This window comes from Hemicordylus capensis, chromosome 4 (assembly GCF_027244095.1).
Source record: "Hemicordylus capensis ecotype Gifberg chromosome 4, rHemCap1.1.pri, whole genome shotgun sequence".
In the NCBI taxonomy this organism is placed as follows: Eukaryota; Metazoa; Chordata; class Lepidosauria; order Squamata; family Cordylidae; genus Hemicordylus; species Hemicordylus capensis.
Window position 1 is genome coordinate 203,527,713 of NC_069660.1, and position 22,930 is coordinate 203,550,642.

The 22,930-nt window shown below is 45.9% G+C and overlaps 1 protein-coding gene across 1 annotated transcript in view; it reads left to right on the plus strand.

Moving 5' to 3' along the window:
* PHLPP1 (PH domain and leucine rich repeat protein phosphatase 1) overlaps window positions 1–22,930 on the plus strand; it is a 249,077-nt gene that overhangs the window by 125,375 nt on the left and 100,772 nt on the right. Inside the window, exon 3 of the mRNA XM_053245099.1 lies at window positions 7,836–7,961. Within this exon, the coding sequence (XP_053101074.1) occupies window positions 7,836–7,961 (126 nt within the window). The remainder of the gene's footprint in view (window positions 1–7,835; window positions 7,962–22,930) is intronic.

Below are 22,930 nucleotides of genomic sequence, written 5' to 3' on the forward strand. Positions count from 1 at the left end.
GAGAGAGAGAGAGAGAGAGTATGTGTCTCCAAGCCTGGACAGTCCAGATACTTCATTTTGCCTCCTCATCCCAAGGGTCAATGTTGCACATCCCTATTGCCTCATGTGCCTGAAGAGTGCTTGAAACCTATGCACAGTCAGTCTTGACTAACTCCAGGGGCATAGGGACTATGGAGCAAGGCGGGGACAATAATCCCCCAGCTGCCAGGGTCTGGCGGGGGGGGCGGGTACAAAGGCACTCCCTTGCCCTCTCCCATCCCCAGCCAACAAAGCATTCGCTGGCTGGGAGCGCGAGGCACATTTCTTTCTTCCCCAGCCAGTGTTTCCTGGACTAGCCAGTCAGCGTTACAATGAAACACTGACTGGGGAGGGATGGGAGAGGGTCCCTGGCAGTGGCCCCACCCCCTGTGTCTGATTTTAGATGCAGGGGGCAGGGCCAGTGCTGAGAACAGGTCCCGTTGGCTCCAACGGAGTTTCCCTTCCCCAGTTGGCAGTTCATGGAATTGCTGACTGGGAGCTCCTTTTCCTGCCTTCTCAAGGAGGCAGGGAAAGGAGCTCCCAGTCAGCGATTCCATGAACCACTGACTGGGGAAGGGGAGCTCTGCTGGGGCTGATGGGCCCCATCCTTAGCATTGGCCCCACCCCTTGTGTCTGATATCAGACGTAGGAGGTGGGGTAATTGTAAAGTCCAGGGGGCGGGCGGGGGCACTGGAGGACTCTGTCGTCCGGCTGTGACCAAGCTCCCTACGCCCCTGGTTAACTCACTAGACTAGGACCATCTTCAGCCTATGAAGCTCCTTATTCAAGCCTGAGAGAGTCACTACATTGAGGTCTAGAGAATGCTCTGAGGGTACATGAGGCTGTCAGTCTTGTGAGAACTAAGCAAGTCTTAGCCTGGTTAGTAATGGGAAGGGAAACTGCCTGAGAGCCCTGTGTAAAGCCCCTTTTGACTTTGGGATACTTTTGACAAACTTAATGCCTCATCTGCATGGTCCAAGCTAGCCCAATGGAGAACCTTCATTATGACTGAGGATAGACAACCCGCCTTTTGGGCGCATGGTTGTACTTGGTTGCTCACTCCAGTTACTAAAGTAATAAGAAAATGAGGGTTTCCTACTGCTGTTGTACTGTGGGCAGTGCTGAGCCTTGAAAGAACAACAGACATGAGGTAGAGGTGATTCTGTGAGGTATTAGCAATCTCTTGATCACAACACAAGTAGTGCCTGTTACAACTGCCTAGAGATGTACATATCACGTGGTATAGAAATATGATAAATAAATAAACAAACTGAGCAGCCAGATTCTATACGGCATTCACCACCACAATTATTCTTGCTGGACAAAGGATTGCATGTTACCAGCAGCTCAACTGAGCGTTGTGCAGAGATGTGGATTTTTCAGAAAATTTTGAATTGGGAGCATTTTCTGGAAATTTTTACCAGATTGTTCTTGGAGCTGGTGGGAACCCATTCAACCCCCCCCCCCGCAATTTGCTTACATTTGTATTAACCTCCCCCCTCAAAAACTATTACAATACAACATTTCTTGATGCCCTATAGATTTGGTTTATTCTTTGATCTCTCTTATACAGTTACAAAAGTTATTCTAGTAAAAACTAATCTGACTACTTTCCTTTCACTATCCCTACAACTGGACTAAATTTGGTCCAAACCGGTTAGACAGTTCACAAGTTAGCCCACTTGTACCTCAAACGTTCATGCGTCTGCCATCTTGAATTGGGGTGGATGACATCATCACAAACTCTGCATTTAAAGTATGTCTGTGTCCCTACACCTGTAGCAAATATGATTCAAATTGGTTATGCGGTTCTCAAGTTAGCCCAATTGCGCCTCAAATGTTCACGTGCCCGTCATCTTAAACTGGGGCAGGTGACATCATCACAAACCACTCAATTGAGGTTTCCCTGTAGTTTCACTCACTATAACTGTACCAGATTTGGTTCAAATCAGTTAGGTGATTCACAAGTTAGCCCACTTGTGCAGCAAATATTCATGTGTCAGCCTTCTTGAATTGGGGTGGATGACATCATCACACTACATGGTTGAGGTATCCCTACAACTATACCTGGTTTGGTTCATATTGGCTCAGTCGTTGCAAAGTTGTTAGTGGGGGACGGACCCATGGATGAAATGCCAGGTGATCTTACAAGCCTGCTGGAAAGTCTGCTAAAAACACCTACACAGTGTTTCATAAGAACATAATAAAATCCCAAGACCTACCTAGTCCAGAATCCTCTTTTACACAGTGGCCCACCAGATGCCTCTGGGAAGCACACAAGCAGGAGGTGATGAAAGCATGACCTCTCTCCTGTTACTGCTCTCCTGCAACTGGTATGCAGAGGCATCCTGTCTCTGCTCCTGGAGGCAGCCTATAGTTCTCAAGACTAGTAGCCATTGATAGACATTCAGGACAGGTCTAAGCCCCTTTTTAAAGGCGTCCAGGCTGGTGGTCACCACCACTTCCCATGGCAGAGAATTCCATAGATTAATTATTTACTGTTTGGAAAAGTTACTTCCTTATGTCAGTCCTAAATTTCCTGGCAATCAGTTTCATGGAATGACACCTTGTTCTAGTACTCTGTGTGTGAGAGAGTGAGAGATTTCACTCTCCACACCATGCATAACTTTATATAGATCTCTATCATGTCTCCCATTTGGTTTTTTCCTAAACTAAAAAGCCGCTGATATGTTATCCTTGCCTCATAAGGAAGGTGCTTTATGCCCCTGATAATCTTGATCACCCTCTTCTGCACCTTTTCCAGTCCTACAACGGCCCCTTTGGATACAGTGGCCAGAACTGAACACAGTATGTGGCTACAACATAGCTTTGTATAAGCATATCATAATAGCATTTTTAAAATTTTTAATCCCCTTCCTAATGATCCTGAGCATGAAATTAACCTTTTTCACAGCTGCCACACATGGAGTCAACACTTTCAATGAGCTATCCACTGCAACCCCAAGATCCCTACTTGTTCAGTCATTGACAGCTCAGACCTTATCCATGCATATGTGAAGTTGCGGAGTGGGGTTGCGGCATTGCATCACCTTACACGTTACTTACATTGAACCACATTTGCAATTTTGTTGGCCCGATTTGCTGTGCCAGGCAAATAGAAATCATACTTAAAGATAAAATTAGATAAATCTTGCCTTGCCAACGTTTTTGGAGTTCTTTGAGAGTGTCAACAGGCATGTGGATAAAGGTGACCCAGTTGACATAGTATACTTGGACTTTCAAAAAACTTTTGATAAAGTTCCTCATCAAAGGCTGTTGAGCAAACATACCCTTGTAGGGGGTACAGAATCATGTGTGGATTGGTAACTAGTTGAAAACAGGAAACAGAGGGTAGGAAAAAATGGACAGTTTTCACAATGGAGGGAAGTAAGAAGTGGGGTCCCCCAGGGATCTGTACTGGGACCAGTGCTTTTTCATTTATTCATAAACATAAATGATCTAGAAGTTGGGATAAGCGGCAAGATGGCTAAATTTGCAAATTACACTAAGCTATTTAGGGGAGTGAAATCCAAAACAGAGTCTGTATTCTCACATAATGCGGAATCCTGTTTCTTATGTATTTTAAGATATTTTATTGTTCCTCGCAACACTTTTAGATATATGCTCCTCACACTCTCTTTTTGCATTCCTTTTGCTAGAGTTTGTGTTTCTTTCTCTTCATTTGTGTAGGACCTCCATTTTCTGAAGGAAGTCTTCTGTCCTTCTATAGCTTTCTTGACTCTACTTGTTAGCCAAGCTGGCATCTTCCTGGACTTGGTAGCTTTCCTCTTTTTGCGTCTACATGATAACTGAGCTTCTGTTGTTGTGTTTTTAAATAAACTCCATGCATACTGGAGTGAATGGACCCTCCTGTTTTTCTCTTCAAGCTTTCTCTTCACTTTGGTGAAAAGAAAGAATGCATGGAGTTTATTTAAAACCACAATAACAGAAGCTTGGTTAGCATGTATACCCCCCCCCCCGCCAAAGAAAGCTACCAACAAGTCAAAAAGGGTACCAGCCAGGGACATAGCGAGCTTCCCAGTGGCTGGGGGACAAGGTATAGCCAGGGGGCCTCCATCACACATGCCCTAGCACCCCAAACCACGCCCCCTGCATCTGATGTCAGATGCAAGACGCGGACAATCTAACCCACCCAAGCCTTCCCCTCCCTGTTTTCGTAGCCAGCAGCAGTTGCAGCTCAACATAGTGGAGCCAGGCACAGTGCCACTAGGGGTCACCATCCTCTGCCGGCGGGGGGTGGGTGGGTGGTGGATTGGGGCCAGGTAGCACTCCTCCAGAAGCTCCTGCATGACTGCAGCAATCTCTCTCCGCCTCTCTTCCCTGCTTGGCTTGGCCTGGCTTGGCTGTCCGCTCCATCCCTCTCAGTGCCTCACACGCTCTCTTTTGGATGGATGCAGGCACGGAAGGCAGAAGCAGCTGCTCGGTAGGCAGAAAGAAGTGCTGCAGCAGGCTGCTTAGCTTGCAGTTCTCCTGGGCAAGCAGGAGAAGAGGGTGACTCCTGAGGGCAAGGGGGGAGTGGCCTTGGGGGCCCCTCAGAACCTGTGGGCCAGGGGACATTTGTCCCCCCCCCCCCGTCCAGTGGATGCTATGCCTATGATGCCAGCGAGGCTCACAAGTAGAGTCAAGAAAACTTCCTTCAGAAGATGGAGGCCCTGCACAAATGAAGAGACTAGAAAGAAGCACAAACTCTGGCACAAGGAATGCAAGGAGACAATAAGGGATGCAAAAAGAGAGTTTTGAGGAGTTTCATTTTTGAGAAGTTTCCACTTCTGAAGTCCAAAGTGTCTGTATTTAGACTTTCTTGGCAGTTCTTCACTCGTATATATTCTGAATTTGATCACGCCATAGTCACAGTGGTCACATCTCAAAAATTTCAAGTAGCTTTACTGAAATATTTGTTTCGGATGGAGGGGTGGGATAATTAAAAAAACACTGTGTGTTTTCTTATGCTGAAACATTCATAGCTTTATGTGGAAAGAACATTTATTGCAATACTTAAAAAACCCCAATAAAACATGTACTCTCTTACACACTGCCTAGGTATAATCACCTGAAAAACAACTTTGAAATGGCTGAGCTTGCCTAATATTGCATTGGCATCCATTAATTGTTTCATAAAATTCATTCGTAACAAAGCTGAACATCCAGACTAGCACTGAGCACATGCAGCAGTGCGAGTTCCAGACTACTGCCGTCACTTGAGCAGCGGAAAGAGGAGACTTTTTCCAAACTCCCCTTTCCTCTGAGGTCCACTGTACATCACTAGACTATTTCCCTGAGGGTTGTATGATCCTCAGGGATATATTTTGGTGATGCACAGTGGGCTTCAGAAGGAATGGAAGATTGGTGAAATTCGCCTCTTTCCCTTCTCATACGTCAGCACAGTAGTAGTTAGGGGTGTGCAAGAGCCTGTTCAGTGTTCCATTCCTCGAACGCCGAACAGGTTCAGAACTCCCGTGTTTGAACTGGTTCAAATATGGGGGTAGGGGCTCCTTTAAAGTGTGGGGATGGTGCTCTTACCTCCCCTGCCGCGCTTCCGCCTCCGATGCTGCTGTAAAAGCTGCTGGCATGGGGCGGCTGTATTCCCTCTTGGTGCCCTGGTTATCGCCACATCCGGTATTATGCTGACCAGGGTGGCAAGAGGGGATACCGCCCCCCCCCGTACCAGCAGTTTTTACAGCAGCACTGGAGGGGGAAGTGTGGTGGGGGAGGTAAGAGCAAGCTCCCCACACTTTAAAGGAGCCCCTACCCCCACATTTGAACCAGTCTCATTCAGATATTACTAAAGAGAGATGCTGTATCCATGTACACAGTCTCAAATGGGGCCAGAAGCCCTGCCCCGGACCCCTCATTCGCCCCCACAGATGCCACTCACACTTACAGCAGTGTTTGTATGAAGAGGCAAATGCCGCTTCTGTGATCAAGAGGTGTGGGTACTCAAGCCTTCTAATCACAGAAGCGCCTGCCATGATGGAAGCGGCGTTTGCCTTTTCAGATGAACATCTCTGTAAGCATGAGTGGCAGCTGTTGGGGTGAATGACAGGGTCAGGGCAGGGCTTGTGGCCCTATTTTTAAGTGCTGTGTGCAAGTATAGCATCTCGTTCTAGTGACGTCTGAATGACTGAGTCTCATTACATGTTTCACTTCAAATTGTTACACACCTCTACTGAATGCACTCTGCATCCTTCAGTAGTTCTTTGCTTTCAGAAGGCATCTGAGAAGATTGCTTATAGAAAATCATGGAATGCCATAAGTTTTGTGTGTGTGCGCTGGTGGATGTTCAGAATTATGTATTGAGTAGCATGAACTTTCAATATCATGGCCAAAAGGTCTGACTGAAGGTTTAGAGATGAGATTGAAAATTGATCCCAGTTTACTCCATCCATCTGAGTAAAAGCTGTTTCATTTTGTTTGTGGAAAGGGGGAAAAGTTGGTCTTCTCTGGAAAAACACATCAAAACAATTGGAAATCTCAATTGCCAATCTCTTTCCCCAGAAGATGTCATGTCCAAATAGCACCTGTTCTTATCTCCAGTGTTCTCTTTCTCTGGCTAAATTACTCCATTCCTCACTCTCCTTTTTCTCAGTGTTAGAAAGGCAGCTTCACTTCATGTTCCTTCTCACATATCTAATTTCCAGGGTACCACATCTCTCTCAATCTTACCATATCCCACCCCTCCCCATCCCTGTTTCACTCCCTTCTTACCTGCTTGCATAAGTTTTTTTCTTGTACCTTTTGTCAGTTTTTAGGCACTCAGTTCTCACCTGGTGTTTGAGCAGGGTAGATATTTTTTTTCAGAGGGCAGAACTACATGTTTCAAATTACACAGAGCTGGCTCTTTTAAAAAAAAACACGTCCTCATGTTGCATTCCCTTTCTCCCTATGGAACACCTGTCCTGTGTCTGGATGTTAATAAAATATATGTTTCCCTGTCTCCACCAGGGGTGGGTGTGAGGAGGGGGGGACGGGGAGAGTGGTTTTGGTGAGCATTCTGTGTTCTTTGTTGCATGTAGTTCTGCCCAGCCTCGTATGTGTAATGGCATGAGAGCTATAGCTGTGGGAATGGTACTTGATGGTCACAGACACTTTTGATTTCTAGTGAAGAAAGGTTGAGGCTTAGGATCACACACTTCTAGAAATCAGAGGGAAAGCAAAACATTGTGCAGTACTGAGAGTCTCATGAATCCTGTAAAGGAACTTAAAAATGCTAATGTTCAGGTTTTTGTCTCTAACAGGCATATCAGCAAATTCTTCTATACATAAAGGGCACAAGTCCTGTTTTCTAGTTGTAACTCATCAGCTTTGCATATCTCTTGCTCCATTTCACACCAGGAAGGGGATGTGAAGTGAATCAGAAATTCAAAAGATACAAATTGCTTTCCCCCCTTCTTGATTAAAATAGCTTATTGTAAAGTTAAAGTGAAAAACTGAGAACAGTGGCTGTGTGCTCTTAGAACTGGCCTGTTAATAAAGGTTATCAAGATTGAGTTGCAAAAATTACTGCTGTGTATATAGTTCTGTGCATCTTGAAAGTTTGCTACCCTGCTCAGTACAGTTGGTTGGATGTAATCTTAAATGTCCATTAAGTTGCAGCTTGCTTTTGAGTCCTGCAAAACAACCACTCTGGGAATTATGTAACTGAATCTGTTAAACATTATACAAATTGATTTTACTGGCATTTGTATGTTTTTTAAAAGTTCTTCCTTAATTTGATTCCTGATTAATTGGCACTCCAGAAGTTCTAATGTCCTAGAAATCTTCTAAGATTTTTGTATCTTTCCCCCCAAAAAATGCAGGTTGAAGAAGTTAAAAAGCACCAGCACTGTTTAGCATTTAGCTCTTCTGGACCTCAGAGTCAGAGTTACTACATCTGTTTTGACACTTTCACTGAATACCTGCGGTGGCTTCGGCAAGCTTCAAAGGTAAGCGGAGCTTTAGACTCTTTACTGCATCTACTTATGCTCACCACCAGAATGCTTTCACAGAACTGCCAGAGTTAATTAACAAAACAAGTGCAGAACAGACAACTATGAGTAAATGTTGACGGATACTATAATCCCCTTTATTACAGCTAGATTGAGGCTGAGCGAGACTGGCTTCTTCAAGGCTGTGCAGTGAATAGATGGCAGAACCAAGGTTCAAACTGGAGCTTCCTGGCTTACAAGTCATTCATACTGCTAACCTCTGCTAACTGGGCAAAGAGGCAGCTTTTAACATGGCAATTCTCTTTATTTAGCAGGGGGAGAGTAACTGGCCCTATCCACCCCCAGCACAATGCCTACAGTGTTTGTTGCTGGCGTCTGTCTTATGTTTCTTTTTAGATTGTGAGCCCGGTGGGGACAGGGATCCATCTTATTTATTTGTTGTGTCTCTGTGTAAACCGCCTTGAGCCATTTTTGGAAGGGTGGAATAGAAATCGAATAATAATAATAATAATAATAATAATAATAATAATAATAATGTATGATATTCACTTATTTGAACCAGGCAGCAATTCGTATGCACAGCTTTGACCATAATGATTACTTTGTTTCCAATGCAAAATGGATCAGTTTTAATATATTGAGACCTGGAGTAGTGTAGTGGAGAAAAAACTGAGCTCCAGCTCAGGTATTCTCCAGTTCAAATTGTACCTCTGCCATTAACTCACTAGGTGGCCTTAGGCAAGCCACTCCCTCTCAGCCCTAACTGTGATATAGGGATAATTGATCCTGTAACAGGGTGGCTTTAAGGATTATATCAAGGTAACAGATGTGAATATGAATACAACAAATATTTATATTCTGCTTTTCAACAATAAGTTTCCAAAGCAGTTTACATAGATATAAACAAACAAATACACTTTGCATCAAGGCTTCATTCTCTTCCTTAAGCCTTCAATGTAGGTGGCCTGTACAACGTGATTAGAAAGCTATACCTTTCAACATAGGAAATGCCCAGCCTTGAGTTTGTGAAATAGTAGAAATTCTCAGTGTAGGTGCTTTGATGCAGTATTATTCAGGGGTATCTTTCTGGTGTGTTGCCCTCTTTCACACTTCTTCCCTGGGTTTTCTTTACTATCTTGCAAACTGCAGTGGTAGTGTAGTGCAAGGTGAAAAATTCTTTAGCTCCACATGAGGATTCTCTTGGTCTTTCTTTGCTCTCCCTTCAGTATTACACACAACGGTATTGTGGTTTTGTGAGTTATGAATAAAGTTCCACAATAATTCTTGTTAACTTCTTTCTGGAAGAGTAGTTGTCTTATTTTCTGTGACAAGCTGTTGGAAATAAGATAGATCCTCTAAATAAGAGAAAGTAGCATAAAGCAATGTAGTAAGGGAGAAAATATTGAAGAGTTGTGTATGTTTTTTTAATTGCTGCTTGTATTAATATACTTTATTCTGTTAATGGATCTGCTCCCGGGGAATTGGTGGGGACCCCAAGCTACATTGTAGGCTTGTTGAGGGGGGTGGGAATTAGCTAGCATGAAACAGAACAGTCTCACCTTCAGGATAAATTTGTTCAAAGCTTTGGTCACAGAAAGAACTGAATGGAGAGGTCAAAGATCAAAATAAAAATTTATTTATTTATTGTTAAATTTATATGCTGACGAGAAAGATGGACAGTTTTGGATTTTAGGAGAAATGAGGAGAAAGGGAGAATAGGGTTATATACTACCTTGCTCCTTCCCAGAGGCATGCTATGAACCCTTGCAGCTCGGTCATGGCTAAGAGGCTTCTCTCCTCCAAGGCAGGCAGATGGGAACAGGAACCCAGGGACCAGGCAGGGGTCTGTCAGCCCGGCAAAATCCAAAAATAAAGTAAAATCACACAGCCAGGAGTGCTGCACAGACACTAGGATTAGGAGGCGAAAAGTAAAGCAGGAGCGAGAGTCAAGGCAGGGAGAAATGGAGGTGCCTGTGCCAAAATGTAGGGGAAAGATGGTGGATCCAAGGAAGAACCATCTGGTGAATCTGAGGTAGAGCCACGAATGACCCAGGAGGTACAGGAGACACAAAAAACACACGGATTGGTGGTGTCTACACCAGTTATAGGAAAATTCATGCCCAAGGGGATTCTACTGATCACACCTTGTAAAGGTGGACAATAGGAACAAAAGACAGGATGCAACATTGTTCTGTTCAAAATTGAAAAGTGGACTTCTTGGACAAAGGCTAGGTAAGCTCTGGAAGACCTGTATAGGAAGAGGCAAATTGGACGCATCAAAGATGATCTCGCGTGTCTTCTGGAATATCTGGGGTGACTAAAATGTAAACAAGCTAGCTTCCTTCACCTCGAGCCAGGCATTAACATACTCGATGAAAGCAAAGGAGATGACCTGTTGCTTTCTTATCGCTCCTTCCTGAGGAGGTGCTATCTTGACCTGATCTTCTGTGCCAACATAGGATGAATACTTGGCTTATTCTTTAAAGAATAGCTCTTGATTAAATCATGTCTACTCCAGCTTCCCACTTGTGAGTAATCAGCGGGGTGACAGTGCGGGGAAGTTCTCTTGCAGCCCTGGGCTTTTGATCCTGACCTAAGAGTTCTTTCTCCCAGACTACGTGCCAAAGTGGCATCCTCTTTGAGTTAGCTACAGGTGAAATAAAATGTAGATCTCACGGTCCCATAAGATACAAAGTGCAAACAGTGGTAACTACAGGCTTTTAGTTTCAAATATAGAGGGGTGCTCCTCGAGGGGATCCACCAAACAGGCCCTCTTTGTAACTGTACCATGCTGTGCCTTGTCTTTGTCCCTTTGTTCAACTGTGTTGGGAAAATTGCCAGTATAACACAGCTCTTCATATAATTATGGTGACATCTTCTTTTCTTGCATGTTTATAGCACATAAACATGCTAACCATAATCCAGGACAGAGATAGCCATGCTATAAACCATTGAAATTAATGGACTTGAGTTAACCTAACTGTGTTGGAGTATAGTCATTGGGCAATTACAAATTTGAAAGGGGAAAAAACTGTTCTATATTTTCTGTATTGTCTGCCCGTTGTTCAATATTACAATATTGTAATACAGATTTCTAGTGGATATTTACATTGCAAGCAAAATAACCTAAAATTTATTAAGAACTCTGCCAGGGTTTGGGGTTTTTTTTGGTGTGTGTTTTTAAATCCCATGATTTGCCTAAATTCTCTTGTGTGACTGATGATAAAAATGGGTGCATAGAGAGTAAATACAGGTGACATTTTGCCAGGTTATAGCTTACCCCTGCTAACTGGGCAAAGAGGCACCTTTTACCGCGGTGATTCTCTTTATTTAGCAGGGGGGAGAGTAACTGACCCTATCCACCCCCAGCACAGTACTTCCAGTGACTGTTGCTGGTGTGTGTCTTATGTTTATTTTTAGAATGTGAGCCCTTTGGGGACAGGGAGCCATCTTATTTGTTATTTCTCTTTGTAAACCACCCTGAGCCATTTTTGGAAGGGCGGTATAGAAATCGAATTATTATTATTATTATTATTATTATTATTATTATTATTATTTCTTGTTTACACAGTCAGACAGGTGTTATTGACTGGTTTGTTTTATCCAGCCATCGAGTCCTTCCCAAGGACCTTGGATGCCAGAATTTTATTTTCAATGGTTATAGATTTCGTTGCAGAATATAGGCTGTTCCCAGTAAAGCTGCTTTTTGTAATTGGCTGATGGTGATTTCTGTGGCCCCTATGGTGTTGAGGTGCTCTTTCAAGATATTATTATTATTATTATTATTATTATTACCACCATAGAGTGTGTGTGTGTGCACAACCTGCTTGGTAAACCTTATAATAATCAATCAATAATATTGACCCTACCCTATAGGATTCTGACAAGGATTTTTGAGAATGCTCTAGGGATGTGCACGGACCGGTTCGGAGGCCATTCTACTGGCCTCCAGACCGGTCCGGACATGGGCAGTTCGGGGTTCGGAAGGGTAGGGTGGGGGGCTCCATCAAGGGCGGGGGGGCTTTACTTACCCCTCCCACGTTTTCCTCACTCTGGTGCCGTAATTATTGTAAAAATCCCGGCGGCAGGATCCCTCCTTGCCGCCCACTTCAATCGACGATGGCTCTTCTGTGAGTCCATGGTAAAAAAATTGGGCGGCAGGATACCTCCCTGCCGGCCCCCGACCGCTCGCTCTCTAGAAACGGGCGGCCGGGGGCTGTCCTCCCGCCCCCTTCCCTGCCGGGCTGCAAAAGACTTTAGGAAGCCTTTTGCGCGTGCGGCTTCCTAAAGACTTTTGCAACCCGGGAAATGGGCAGCCGGGGGATGTCCTCCCGCCCATTTCTGAAGCTAGCAAAAGACCGGTAGGGAAATGGGCAGCCGGGGGATGTCCTCCCGCCCCCTTCCCTGCCGGGTTGCAAAAGTCTTTAGGAAGCCTTTTGCAGCCCGGCAGGGAAGGGGGCGGGAGGACATCCCCCGGCCTCCCGTTTCTAGAGAGCGAGCGGTCGGGGGCCAGGGTGAGATTTAAGGGTGCAGCAGGGGGCTTCAAGGGGGCGGCAGGGAGGTATCCTGCCACCCGATTTTTTTACCACAGACTCACGGAGGAGCCATCGTCGATTGAAGTGGGCGGCAAGGAGGGATCCTACCACTGGGATTTTTACAATAATTACGGCGCCAGAGTGAGGAAAACGCGGGAGGGGTAAGTAAAGCCCCCCCACCCTTAATGGAACCCCCCACCCCAGTGCCGGACCGCAGCTCCGCGGTTCCGTGCACACCCCTAGAATGCTCGTGAAGCCCTTGGCTCACTTGACCAAGTGATATAGAGGTAGTGATATAGTGAGTTGTCTACAGCCACCTTACAAATGCATGGTGGAATTGAGTGTTTAGTCACACTCACACTCTTTACTACCCTGTACCAAAATGCCATCCCAGCCTGCCCATTTTTGCTCTTCTCTGTGTAGAAACCTTTCTTGCCTTGCTCCTGAATAGCCCTGTAGCTCCCAGAAATACTGTCCCAATAGACTGAACCCAGACTAGCTGTGGGTTAGGGTGGGGTCTTGCTTGCAGTTAAGCTATGTCTGCTTCATGTTCATGGTGATACTCAGCTGTATCCAACAGGGTGGATTTGATTTAAATCAAACTGATTTAAATCACGATTTAAATCACGATTTAAATCACTAGCAGGGTGGATAAAAATAAAAAAAAAATCCGATTTAAATCAAAAAAATCGATTTAAATCAAAAAAATCCGATGTTTTTGATTTAAATCGGATTTTTTTGATTTAAATCAGATTTTTTTTATTTTTATCCACCCTGCTAGTGATTTAAATCGTGATTTAAATCAGTTTGATTTAAATCAAATCCACCCTAGTATCCAACCTCTCGGCTAGAGTCCCAGCTTCCCTTGGAATTGCTTGGAACCCATTTCCTATGTCCACCCCACTAGTGATGTGCACGGTCTGGAGAAGTCTGGACCGGCACCGAAGGGGGGCCTTGTTTTTAGGGCGGGGAGGGCTTGCTTAGCCCTCCCGCCTCCTTGCCCCCGCCAGCGCCCGTATTTTCTAGTATAGGGGCGCTGGAAACCAGCCGCCCCCCCCCCGCCGCCACCGCCGCGGCGAAAGAGCCCCCAATGCCAGCCCTCCCTCCCTCCCAGCTAGCTGCCCGCCCGCCCGCCCGCCCGCTCACCGCTCTCCGGATAGGAAACGAGAGGAGCTCCGGCACAGAGCTCCTCTCGTTTGGAAGGCCTCCGGCAGAATGGTGTTTTGCGCATGCGCGCGCCGCAAAGCACGCCGTTCGCCGGAGGCCCGGTCTACCCGCCGGGAAAGGGCCGGGTAGACCGGGCCTCCGATCGCTGGGTAGACCGGGCCTCCGGCAATCAGAGGCCCGGTCTACCCAGCGATCGGAGGCCCGGTCTACCCGGCCCTTTCCTGGCGGGTAGACCAGGCCTCCGGCGAACGGCGTGCTTTGCGGCGCGCGCATGCGCGCGTGTGCAAAACACCATTCTGCCGGAGGGCTTCCAAACGAGAGGAGCTCTGTGCCGGAGCTCCTCTCGTTTCCTATCCGGAGAGCGGTGAGCGAGCGGGCGGGCGGGCGGGCAGCTAGCTGGGAGGGAGGGAGGGCTGGCATTGGGGGCTCTTTCGCCGCGGCGGCGGCGGCGGGGGGGGGCGGCTGGTTTCCAGTGCCCCTATACTAGAAAATACGGGCGCTGGCGGGGGCAAGGAGGCGGGAGGGCTAAGCAAGCCCTCCCCGCCCTTAAAGGCATACCCCCCCACCCGGACCCGAACCAGGCAGGGCCGGACCGGTCCGGCAGTTCGGCCATTCTTTGGAATGGCCGCCGGACCGGTTCGGGCACACCACTACACCCCACCCCACCATTCTTTCTACAGAGGATCCCTCTGTTTTCTTGCTAGAGTGAATATAGTGTGGGTAAGAGCATATGCTGAGAGAGACTGGGGTGGGGGCAAAACCCATCAATATGGTGAGAGAGGTACTATAACTGAAAATAGTATGTCCTGGTAGCTCGGTTCTTTTTGTTGCTTAAAACTAACAGATAACTTTTCTAGAACTTATTACATGGCATCTATGCCACAAGTGAATTCATTTGAAAACTGGCTTGGGCTTCATTTTTTATATAAAGAACTGCTTCACCCCATTCTATTCTTGAGAACGATTTTAAAAAATAGAGCAATTTCGTTGTGGAGTGGGGAATGTTCGGATAGTTGTAGCTTTCCAGCTCTAGTTTTAATAATGAAAACATGTCCTTGAGAAAAATGGGAGCGAGGCAGGATGATATGTTCTGTGTGTTTGAAAGGATGCCTAGGTGAGCTACCTTAGTCTCAAATTGTCAGATCCTAGATGCACGTCTTTATAACTGAATTTCCATAATTGGACAACTCATGTTGGAACCTGGAATTCCGTTCTTATGACTAATAAATCCATCCATCCACTGTAGCACACTTTGATATTCGCAGAACATGGAGAGTAATGATTACATCTGCAGCTCCCATAACTCTATCTTCAGTGTGGTGAGGATGGGGGAATTTACGGTTCCCTCCAAACAGGAGGGAAAGTGATAAGGAAAGAGACTATAATTATCCAAATCAAACTAATTACAGTTCAAATTATAGGCAGGTTGTCCTAATAATTGCCTCTATTTCCCCTTATTCTTTTTGGCTTGATCAGTGAGATAAATTAATGCAAAACTATGTAGGTATTTAAATGTTGAAATATTGAACTGATGGTGTATACATCTGAAAAGACCAGGCAGTGAAGTGTGTATTAGAAGGATAAATCAATTCACATAAGGCTGAAATGAGTTGGGTTGCTTGCAGGAATGTTGACCCAGATTTCTAGCTTGGTGTGACAGCCTTATTGAAGATGAATTGACCTATTGCAGAGCTTCAAAGGGAATGCTTTGGAAACTAGGAGATGCTTTTAACGTATGGTGATCTTTGAACACCAAGTTTTAATTTCCCCCATATCTCCGGTCATATTTACCAGAACGGACTGATAAATTACATGGTCAGAATTGATAACCCGGGAGTGGGGGGTGACGGGTAGTGGGGAGAGGGAGAGAATGAGAATAAATCCTGAAATGACAGGATATATAAGTCACCTGCATTGTTTACTATCTCAATCACTTGCAAGTCCATGTTACCCTACGCTAAATTGTGAACTGTTATTTCACACCCAAGATTACTGACTCTGGATTTTACATGGGTCATATTAAACCAGGGATAGTTTGCATGTTAGCAGCAGCTGTGTCAGGGCAGTTTCCTTATTGTCTCCTGGCCCCTGCCTCCCGTTACTCTAGTAACATTTGGATCCAGGAACTTCATGTGCAAGACATGATTTCTTGCTGCTCACTGGTTGCCTTCTCTCCTGGTTGGATGATCTTTGGATGGGTAAAGAACCAAGCTGCTTTATTTCCATGTATGGTTCCTGGAGCTAAATGGTACTGGGATGAAATGGGGGAGTTGCACTAGTTGCATGAGAGAGTGCTGCTGTTGCATGAATTGATTGCATCCTTTGTTGAAAGAGGAGTAGATTCTAAACCCCTTCTGACTGAGAGATAAATCCCCTTATTTCCCCCACAGCCTGAGGAGCTCACCCTCCAGTCGTATGGGTTGTGCACTGAGCATGCTCTAATAAACAGGACCTGACCTTTTGAACTGTATGCGTGGCTAGTTTCCTGCCTGGAAGGTGGCAAACCCCAGCTCCAGCCCTGTCTTGCTCCTGTACACAGGGCTCTGAAGGATCTTCTGGAATCCTTCCTTAATTTTCCATTTTTGTGGCTAGCTTTGATTGCAAATTAGTTCTTTCTCTTCTTCCTCCTACTCTTGGCATTGTGCTACGGTAGGAAGAAGTCGCTTTTTCTCCAAAACTTACAAATCTGTCTTTTTTATTTAACATTGGGCTGATTGGTTTGCCTTTACTTTGGTTTTACATTGCTGCCAGTTATGCAGCATTCTCATGCTGGAGCCCCTCTTGAGGGCTCTCTTTCTGAGGGAACACATTTGGAGGCCAGACGGAGCCCCCGAGAAAAGGAACCACTCGAGGAGCGACCTTCCCGCTCTGCCTCGCCTTTCGAGGAGCATGATGCACACAACCACCTGGTTGTTCACAGTGATGCTGTTGGAGGCCTCCAGAAAGGCAGCAAAAAAGATGCATTGGAAATCCAAACATTTGGAGGAGCCCAAACGAGCAGGCGGGTCCATCCGAAAATGCGGAAATCTCTCGGCTTCCTCCAATGTTTGACTAAGCAAAAGACTGCTGTTGTAGGCAGTCTGTGAGGAACATGCTTCTTGCTGCTTGGCAGCTATCGAGAGGACCACTGCACTGCTGCCCGACTCTGGAGCTTCCCAGCCTCCTGCCCTGCCCTTAGAAAGGCTTGAGGGAGCCCTGCCTCCAGTTTCGCTCCTTCCCACAGGTACTCCCGAGCCTCCTCTGAAGTTCCTGATCAGTAAAGAGCTACTAGCTCAGCAACAGCCGCTCCCCACTGGCCTGTAGTTGCCACTGCCAAATGCGCCAGCTCTCGCTGACCAACTATTGCCACCGCCATGTGTGCTGGCTCCCCCTGCTGATCTGCTGTTGCTGCCACCATGTGCGCAGGCTCTCCTGGGGCAGATGCTGCTATTGGAGGACTATGAACCTGATCTCTCAGGGGGAGTGTAACCCCATCCAGAACAGGCAGATCTAAACCATCTCTTGAATCCCGACCCCCTACAGACAGTACCTCCATCTTGTTTGGATTCAACTTCAGCCTGTTATCCCTCATCCAGCCCAATATCACCTCCAGGCAGGCACTTAGAGGGGTCCTGCCATTTCCTGATGAAGTTGGTATGGAGAAATAGATCTGGGTGTCATCAGCATATTGATAGCATCCCAGACCAAACTCCTAACAATCTCTCCGAGCAGTTTCATGTAGATTCAATAAATAATAATAATAGATGTTAAAAAGCAATGGAGACAGTATGGAGCCTTGTGGAACCCCCACTTCAGCTCTCACTTTTCAGAGCAATAGTCTCCAAGCGACACCATATGGAATCTACCAGAGAGGTAGGAGTGGAACCACTGTACAACAGTGCCACCCAATCCCACCTCCTTCAAGTGACCCAGCAGGATACTATGGTCAATGGTATCGAAAGCCGCCGAGAGATCCAAAAGGATCAGCAGAGTCACACTCCTTCTTTCGATTGCCAATTGGATATCATCCATCAGGCCGACCAAGACAGTTTCAACCCCATAGCCCACCCAAAAGCCAGTCTGGAAAGGATCTAAATAATCTGTGTCATCCAAAAATACCTGGAGCTGAGAAGCAACCACTTGCTCAATCACCTTGCCCAACCAAGGAAGATTAGAGACAGGCCTATAATTAGCTGACTCTGAGGGATCTAAAGCAGATTTCTGCATATAAGGTCCAATAGTAGCCTCCTTAGGACAAGGAGGCATCCTTCCCTCCCTCAGCGAAGCTTTCATGATATTTACCAGACCTCTGATAATATGACTATCAGGTGAAATAAGCCAAGTTGGGCAAGGGTCAAGAGAGCAAGTGGTGGGGCGTACAGTCCGAAGCAGTTTGTCCGCATCATCAGAAGTAACAAACTGAAAATGATCCAGTTCAATCCTACAAGAGGAGTTGCTGGGCATCTCTACGATAGACTCTGCAGTAACTGTGGAGTCTAGTTCAGCACGAATACAAGATATTTTATTTGCAAAAAAGTTGTTAAACACATCACAGCGAGTGACAGATGGTTCCAAATTCAAATTCCGATTACATAAGGAAATACATCTGACATTGTCTGTTTGACAGTCCCTGCTGTGGTGGCTGTCGCCAGCCATGCTCCAGGGCCTTCCTCTGTCTAACCCAATACAGCTTATTCTCATTACGGATGTGAGTTTGATGGGATGGGATCCCATTGTGAGGGTCAATACACTCAGGGCAAATGGTAATTCCACAAGAAGCAACACAACATAAACTGGCTGGAGCTTTGTGGAGTCCGCCTGGCTCATCTAAAATTTCTCCCCATCATCCGCCATGCCGACATTCTAGTCCGTACAGACAACATTGCAATGAAGTCATACATCAATCGCCAGGGCGGCACCAAACCCAGGAAGAGTTCACCAGCTATTCCAATGGGCATAGAAGCACCTAACGTCTATATTCGCCAAGCATCTACAAGGCAGAGCCAACTCCCCAGCTGCCAGACCATCGACCAAGTGGAGTGGTCGCATCATCTGACAACATTTCTCCAAATCATCCAGCACTCCGGGGACCTGGAAGTAGATCTGTTTGCCTCTCCCTACAACCACCTCCTGCCAGATTCTTCTGCTTCTTCGACTTCCAGGCAAAAGTGACAGACACATGGACAGCCCCTTGGCCGCCAAGCCTGTTGTACGCCTTTCCCCCAACAGCTGTCATTGGGAAGATTCTCAAGAAACTGCAGGTGGGGGGGCATAGAACTCGTATTAATACCCCCTTTTTGGCCCCGGAGGCCTTGGTTCTCCGACCTCCAGAATCTCTCAATCATCCACCATGGTGGCTTCCTATTCAGCTATATCTTCTGGCGCAGGTGCTCATTCTTCATCCAGAACCACAGTGGCTCCAACTGTGCACCTGGAGGTTGAGCGCAATGTCCTAGTATGCAAGGGTTACTCTAAGGTTGCCCAGGACACTATTTATTTATTATTTATTTTATTTATTTACGTATTTTTATACCACCCAAAACTTGTGTCTCTGTCCAGGGGTGTAGCAAGGTTGGAGGGGGCCCAGAGACAAGATTTTAAAATGGGCCCCTCAGTGATGCACACACACAAACACACTTCACAATATATAGTGCACTCACACTCACATCCCCATTATGAATACGGTGAATATCTAGTTCACATTGAATCTAGTTTTTTTACTCTCTGCTCCTGCCGATCTCCAAGAGACGCAACATAATTCATAGGGGGTGCAACATGGGCGGGTGGGGAGTCATGTGACATGCCTCTGGGGGGCCCCTCGAGGCAATGGGGCCCCAAGACGACTGCCTCCCCTTGCCTAATGGTAGTTACACCCCTGTCTCTATCCTCTCACCCAAACGCCCCTCGATGAACCATATTTACCAAGCTTCATGGGCGGCTTGCAGGAAACTGGTCAACCCCCTCCAGGTGGGGGTGACCGAGGTGTTGGCGTTTCTCCAGACCAGCCTAGACATGGGACTCTGCCCTAGTACTCTGAAACGGCAGTTGTCAGCACTTCCCTCAGTCATCTCCCTAACCTTGGAAAATTCTCTCACTCCCCATCCACATCTGCATCTCAGGTGATTCCCGCAGGGGGACGAACCTCGCCCCTCCCACCATCCACAGGTTCCCATCATGGAACCTGAACAAGGTGTTGAATGCTCTCACCAGGGAATCTGGAGGATTTGCCTCTCAAGCTCTTGTCATTCAAGGTCCTCTTCTTGGAAGCTATAAATTCAGCCTTTAGGGTCACCGAACTGGGGGCCCTTTCAGTTCGTAAGGAGCTATGCATATTTCAGCCGGACGCAGTGGTCCTGAAACTGGATCCCACCTTTTTGCCCAAAGTCAACACTGCCTTCTATCACTCTCAAGATATCGTGCTACTATCCTTCTGTTCCTCTCTGGTCCATCCTAAGGAACAGGTTTGGCATACCCTAGAGGTTCTGGTGGGCTCTTCGCACCTACTTGCTTAGAACCAAAGCGATTTGCCATTCTGATTCCCTCTTTGTGCCATTTCATCAATCTCCCCTGGGGGCTTAATTCTCTTAAGAACACCTTGGCTAGCTGGATCAAGTCTTGCATTACCCTGGCTTACCAAGCCCTCAGTCTCACAGTGCTTAGGGACATCACTACGCACTCCACTCGCAGTGCCACAACATCTGCTGCCTTCTCCGCTAACACCCCACTCCTGGAAATCTGCAAGGTGGCTACATGGTCATCCATTATGCCCTGCTTTAAGCACTATAAAATTGCTTCCTTTCATGTGGCTCAGGCTGCTCTTGGACAAACTGTTCTTCAGCAAGTAGTCTAACAGGCATTCTTCCCTTCCCTACTATGCTCAGCTTGGGTATGTCCCAACTGGAGGATGAGCTCTTCAGGCTTTGGAAAAAGAAACTTTTTGTATCTTTTTAATGTCCCAGAACTGGTGTTTGCCACCTTCCATGCAGGAAGCTAGCCACGCCTACAGTTCAAAAGGTCAGGTCTTGTCTGTTGGAGCGTACTCAGTCCACAACCCATACGATTGGAGGATGAGCTCCTCAGCGGTGAGAAAGAACCCTTCATGGTAAGCCAAAGTTTCTTTCTACACCCTTCATCTGCTAATAGGCTCCAAGGTACTGGAACACAGATTGGAAACTGAAGTGAATTTATGGGGTGTCTTCTCCAGGATGACCAAATGTGCAAGGACATCCTTTGTTTTGAATTCCGCCTTTTGATCCAGGAGGACTTCCAAGGCAGCTTATGTTGAAGAATAATTGCATTAGGGCTATTTCTACTCATCTGAGCCACTGTATTGTGTTCTCCCCACTCTTGCTGGTGTGTACCTTATGTTTCTTTTTAAGATTGGGAGCCCTTTGGGGTCAGGGAGCCATTTTATTCATTTCTTTATATCTGTCTAAACTGCTTTGGGAACTTTTGTTGAAAAGTGGTATATAAATATTCATCTGTCGTTGTCACTGCTCCATTCTCATTAGATCATTGTGGATATTTGCCTTGCCTTGCATCCTATATCACTGTTTGGACTGATGGTAGTTGGGTGGTCCATTGTCTGACTGCATGCTCTGGCTCCCTTCCAGTCAGAACTGCATGTCATCTTTATTGTCCACTAGCAGTGAGGTAGGAGTCCGGTGCAGCAGTGGTGCCTTGGGTGAGATGTTAAGTGATGGCCATTGGATGGTCTATTGCCTGGCTGAATGCTTCTTATTCCTTTTCACTCAAGGTCCTCAAGTCACTCTTTTGGGCTCACCCTCTTAATTTAATGGGCTCACCCTCTCTTTTCTCACTGGGCATATATATTTCTTTCTTTCACAAATCACAGCACCCACCACCTCAGCATTATTCTCTTTGCATGACTTGGAACAAGCACAAAGTTGCCTGTACTAGCTGTAGAAAAGTGAGGTTAAAATGGTGTTGAACTGTATTTCTTCAGACTTACTGAAGATGGAAACAATTCTACTTTGCAGGTGAGAGAGGGTTCACCTTCATGCTTGAGAGTATTAATGCATTGCAATGTGAGGGAAGCCCACCCAAGGATAAAATGTTTCACAGTTGGGCAGTAATAGTAAAAATGGTAATAGGTTAGATTAATAGTCTATCTAGTTCTTCTTATAAAGCATTGAGGGTGCCACTGAGAGATGAACTGTCTCTCAAGTGTCGTTGAAGATTCCACTTCACACTTGCACATACATAACTGGATTCCACTGATCAAATTTAGTGGTAGGGTTCACATGCCACAATTACTGATTTAGTCCTGTGGTTTCAGATGTGAGGTTCTGGCAATAACACTTTTGGTCATCGGATTACTGTAAATCATTCACTTGTATGCTGATATGTACAGAGTCCTTTAAAACACATACCTTAAGAAGGTGGCTAAATTGTGATATTGGGAGGAAATGACAATTCTCATACAGCACCTTGCTTGTCCGTGGTAGTAAACTCAAGAGATTCTGGCAGCCATTCTGATGTGATGATATTGTTAGTCTTAATGTGCCAGTTTGGAAGTTACTATCTGCCAACCTTGCTCACTACGTGATGGGGGATACTAACAGGTGTGTCTCACTGTCCCTCCTGGTATGCTGTTTCACTTGGCATAATAATGTGGAAATGGATGGGCCAAACCATCTCTCCCACATGATTTAAACATTACTTTTGAGTAGTATTTAACCTGTGCAGTGAAGAGAAGTTTGACTGAACTACTCTCCACACAATTATGCAAAGTAGAATTATGTGATGAGAGGGAGACGGGGATGTGTGTGCTCATGCTACTTGGGTGTGGGGACCAGCAGACAGTAAAAATGAAATTGCTCATTTTTGCTGGTAGTTCACATCTTTCCTCTCACAGCTTTTTAAAAAGTATGTTTCTTAGCCTAGGGCCTTCTGCTGACTCTTTACTTATTGTGCAGCCATGCTGGCATTTTAAAAAAAGTCTTTTATTTTATAGTTTTTCTTTATTCGCTGTTAATGTAGTGGAAGGGGGACAGTTACTTTCCACGCCTTGAAGCTCTTTGGGGCTAAGGATAAGTGGTTTTTTGGTGTGTTTTTTACTGAAGCACTGATTAAGTGATAGTGACAATATATTGATCTCTTTGGGTCCAGTAAGAGTGTGCTCTTTCCCCTGAATTAGTTCCCAGTTCAGTATTGCACAACCTGAAAAGCAGAGGCAACAAAGTTGGGGATGAGTAACTTTTTTGTGGTAGTTTTCCTTTCTATTTGGCCAGAATGTAAGAATTTAAACTGCCATGCTGAAAA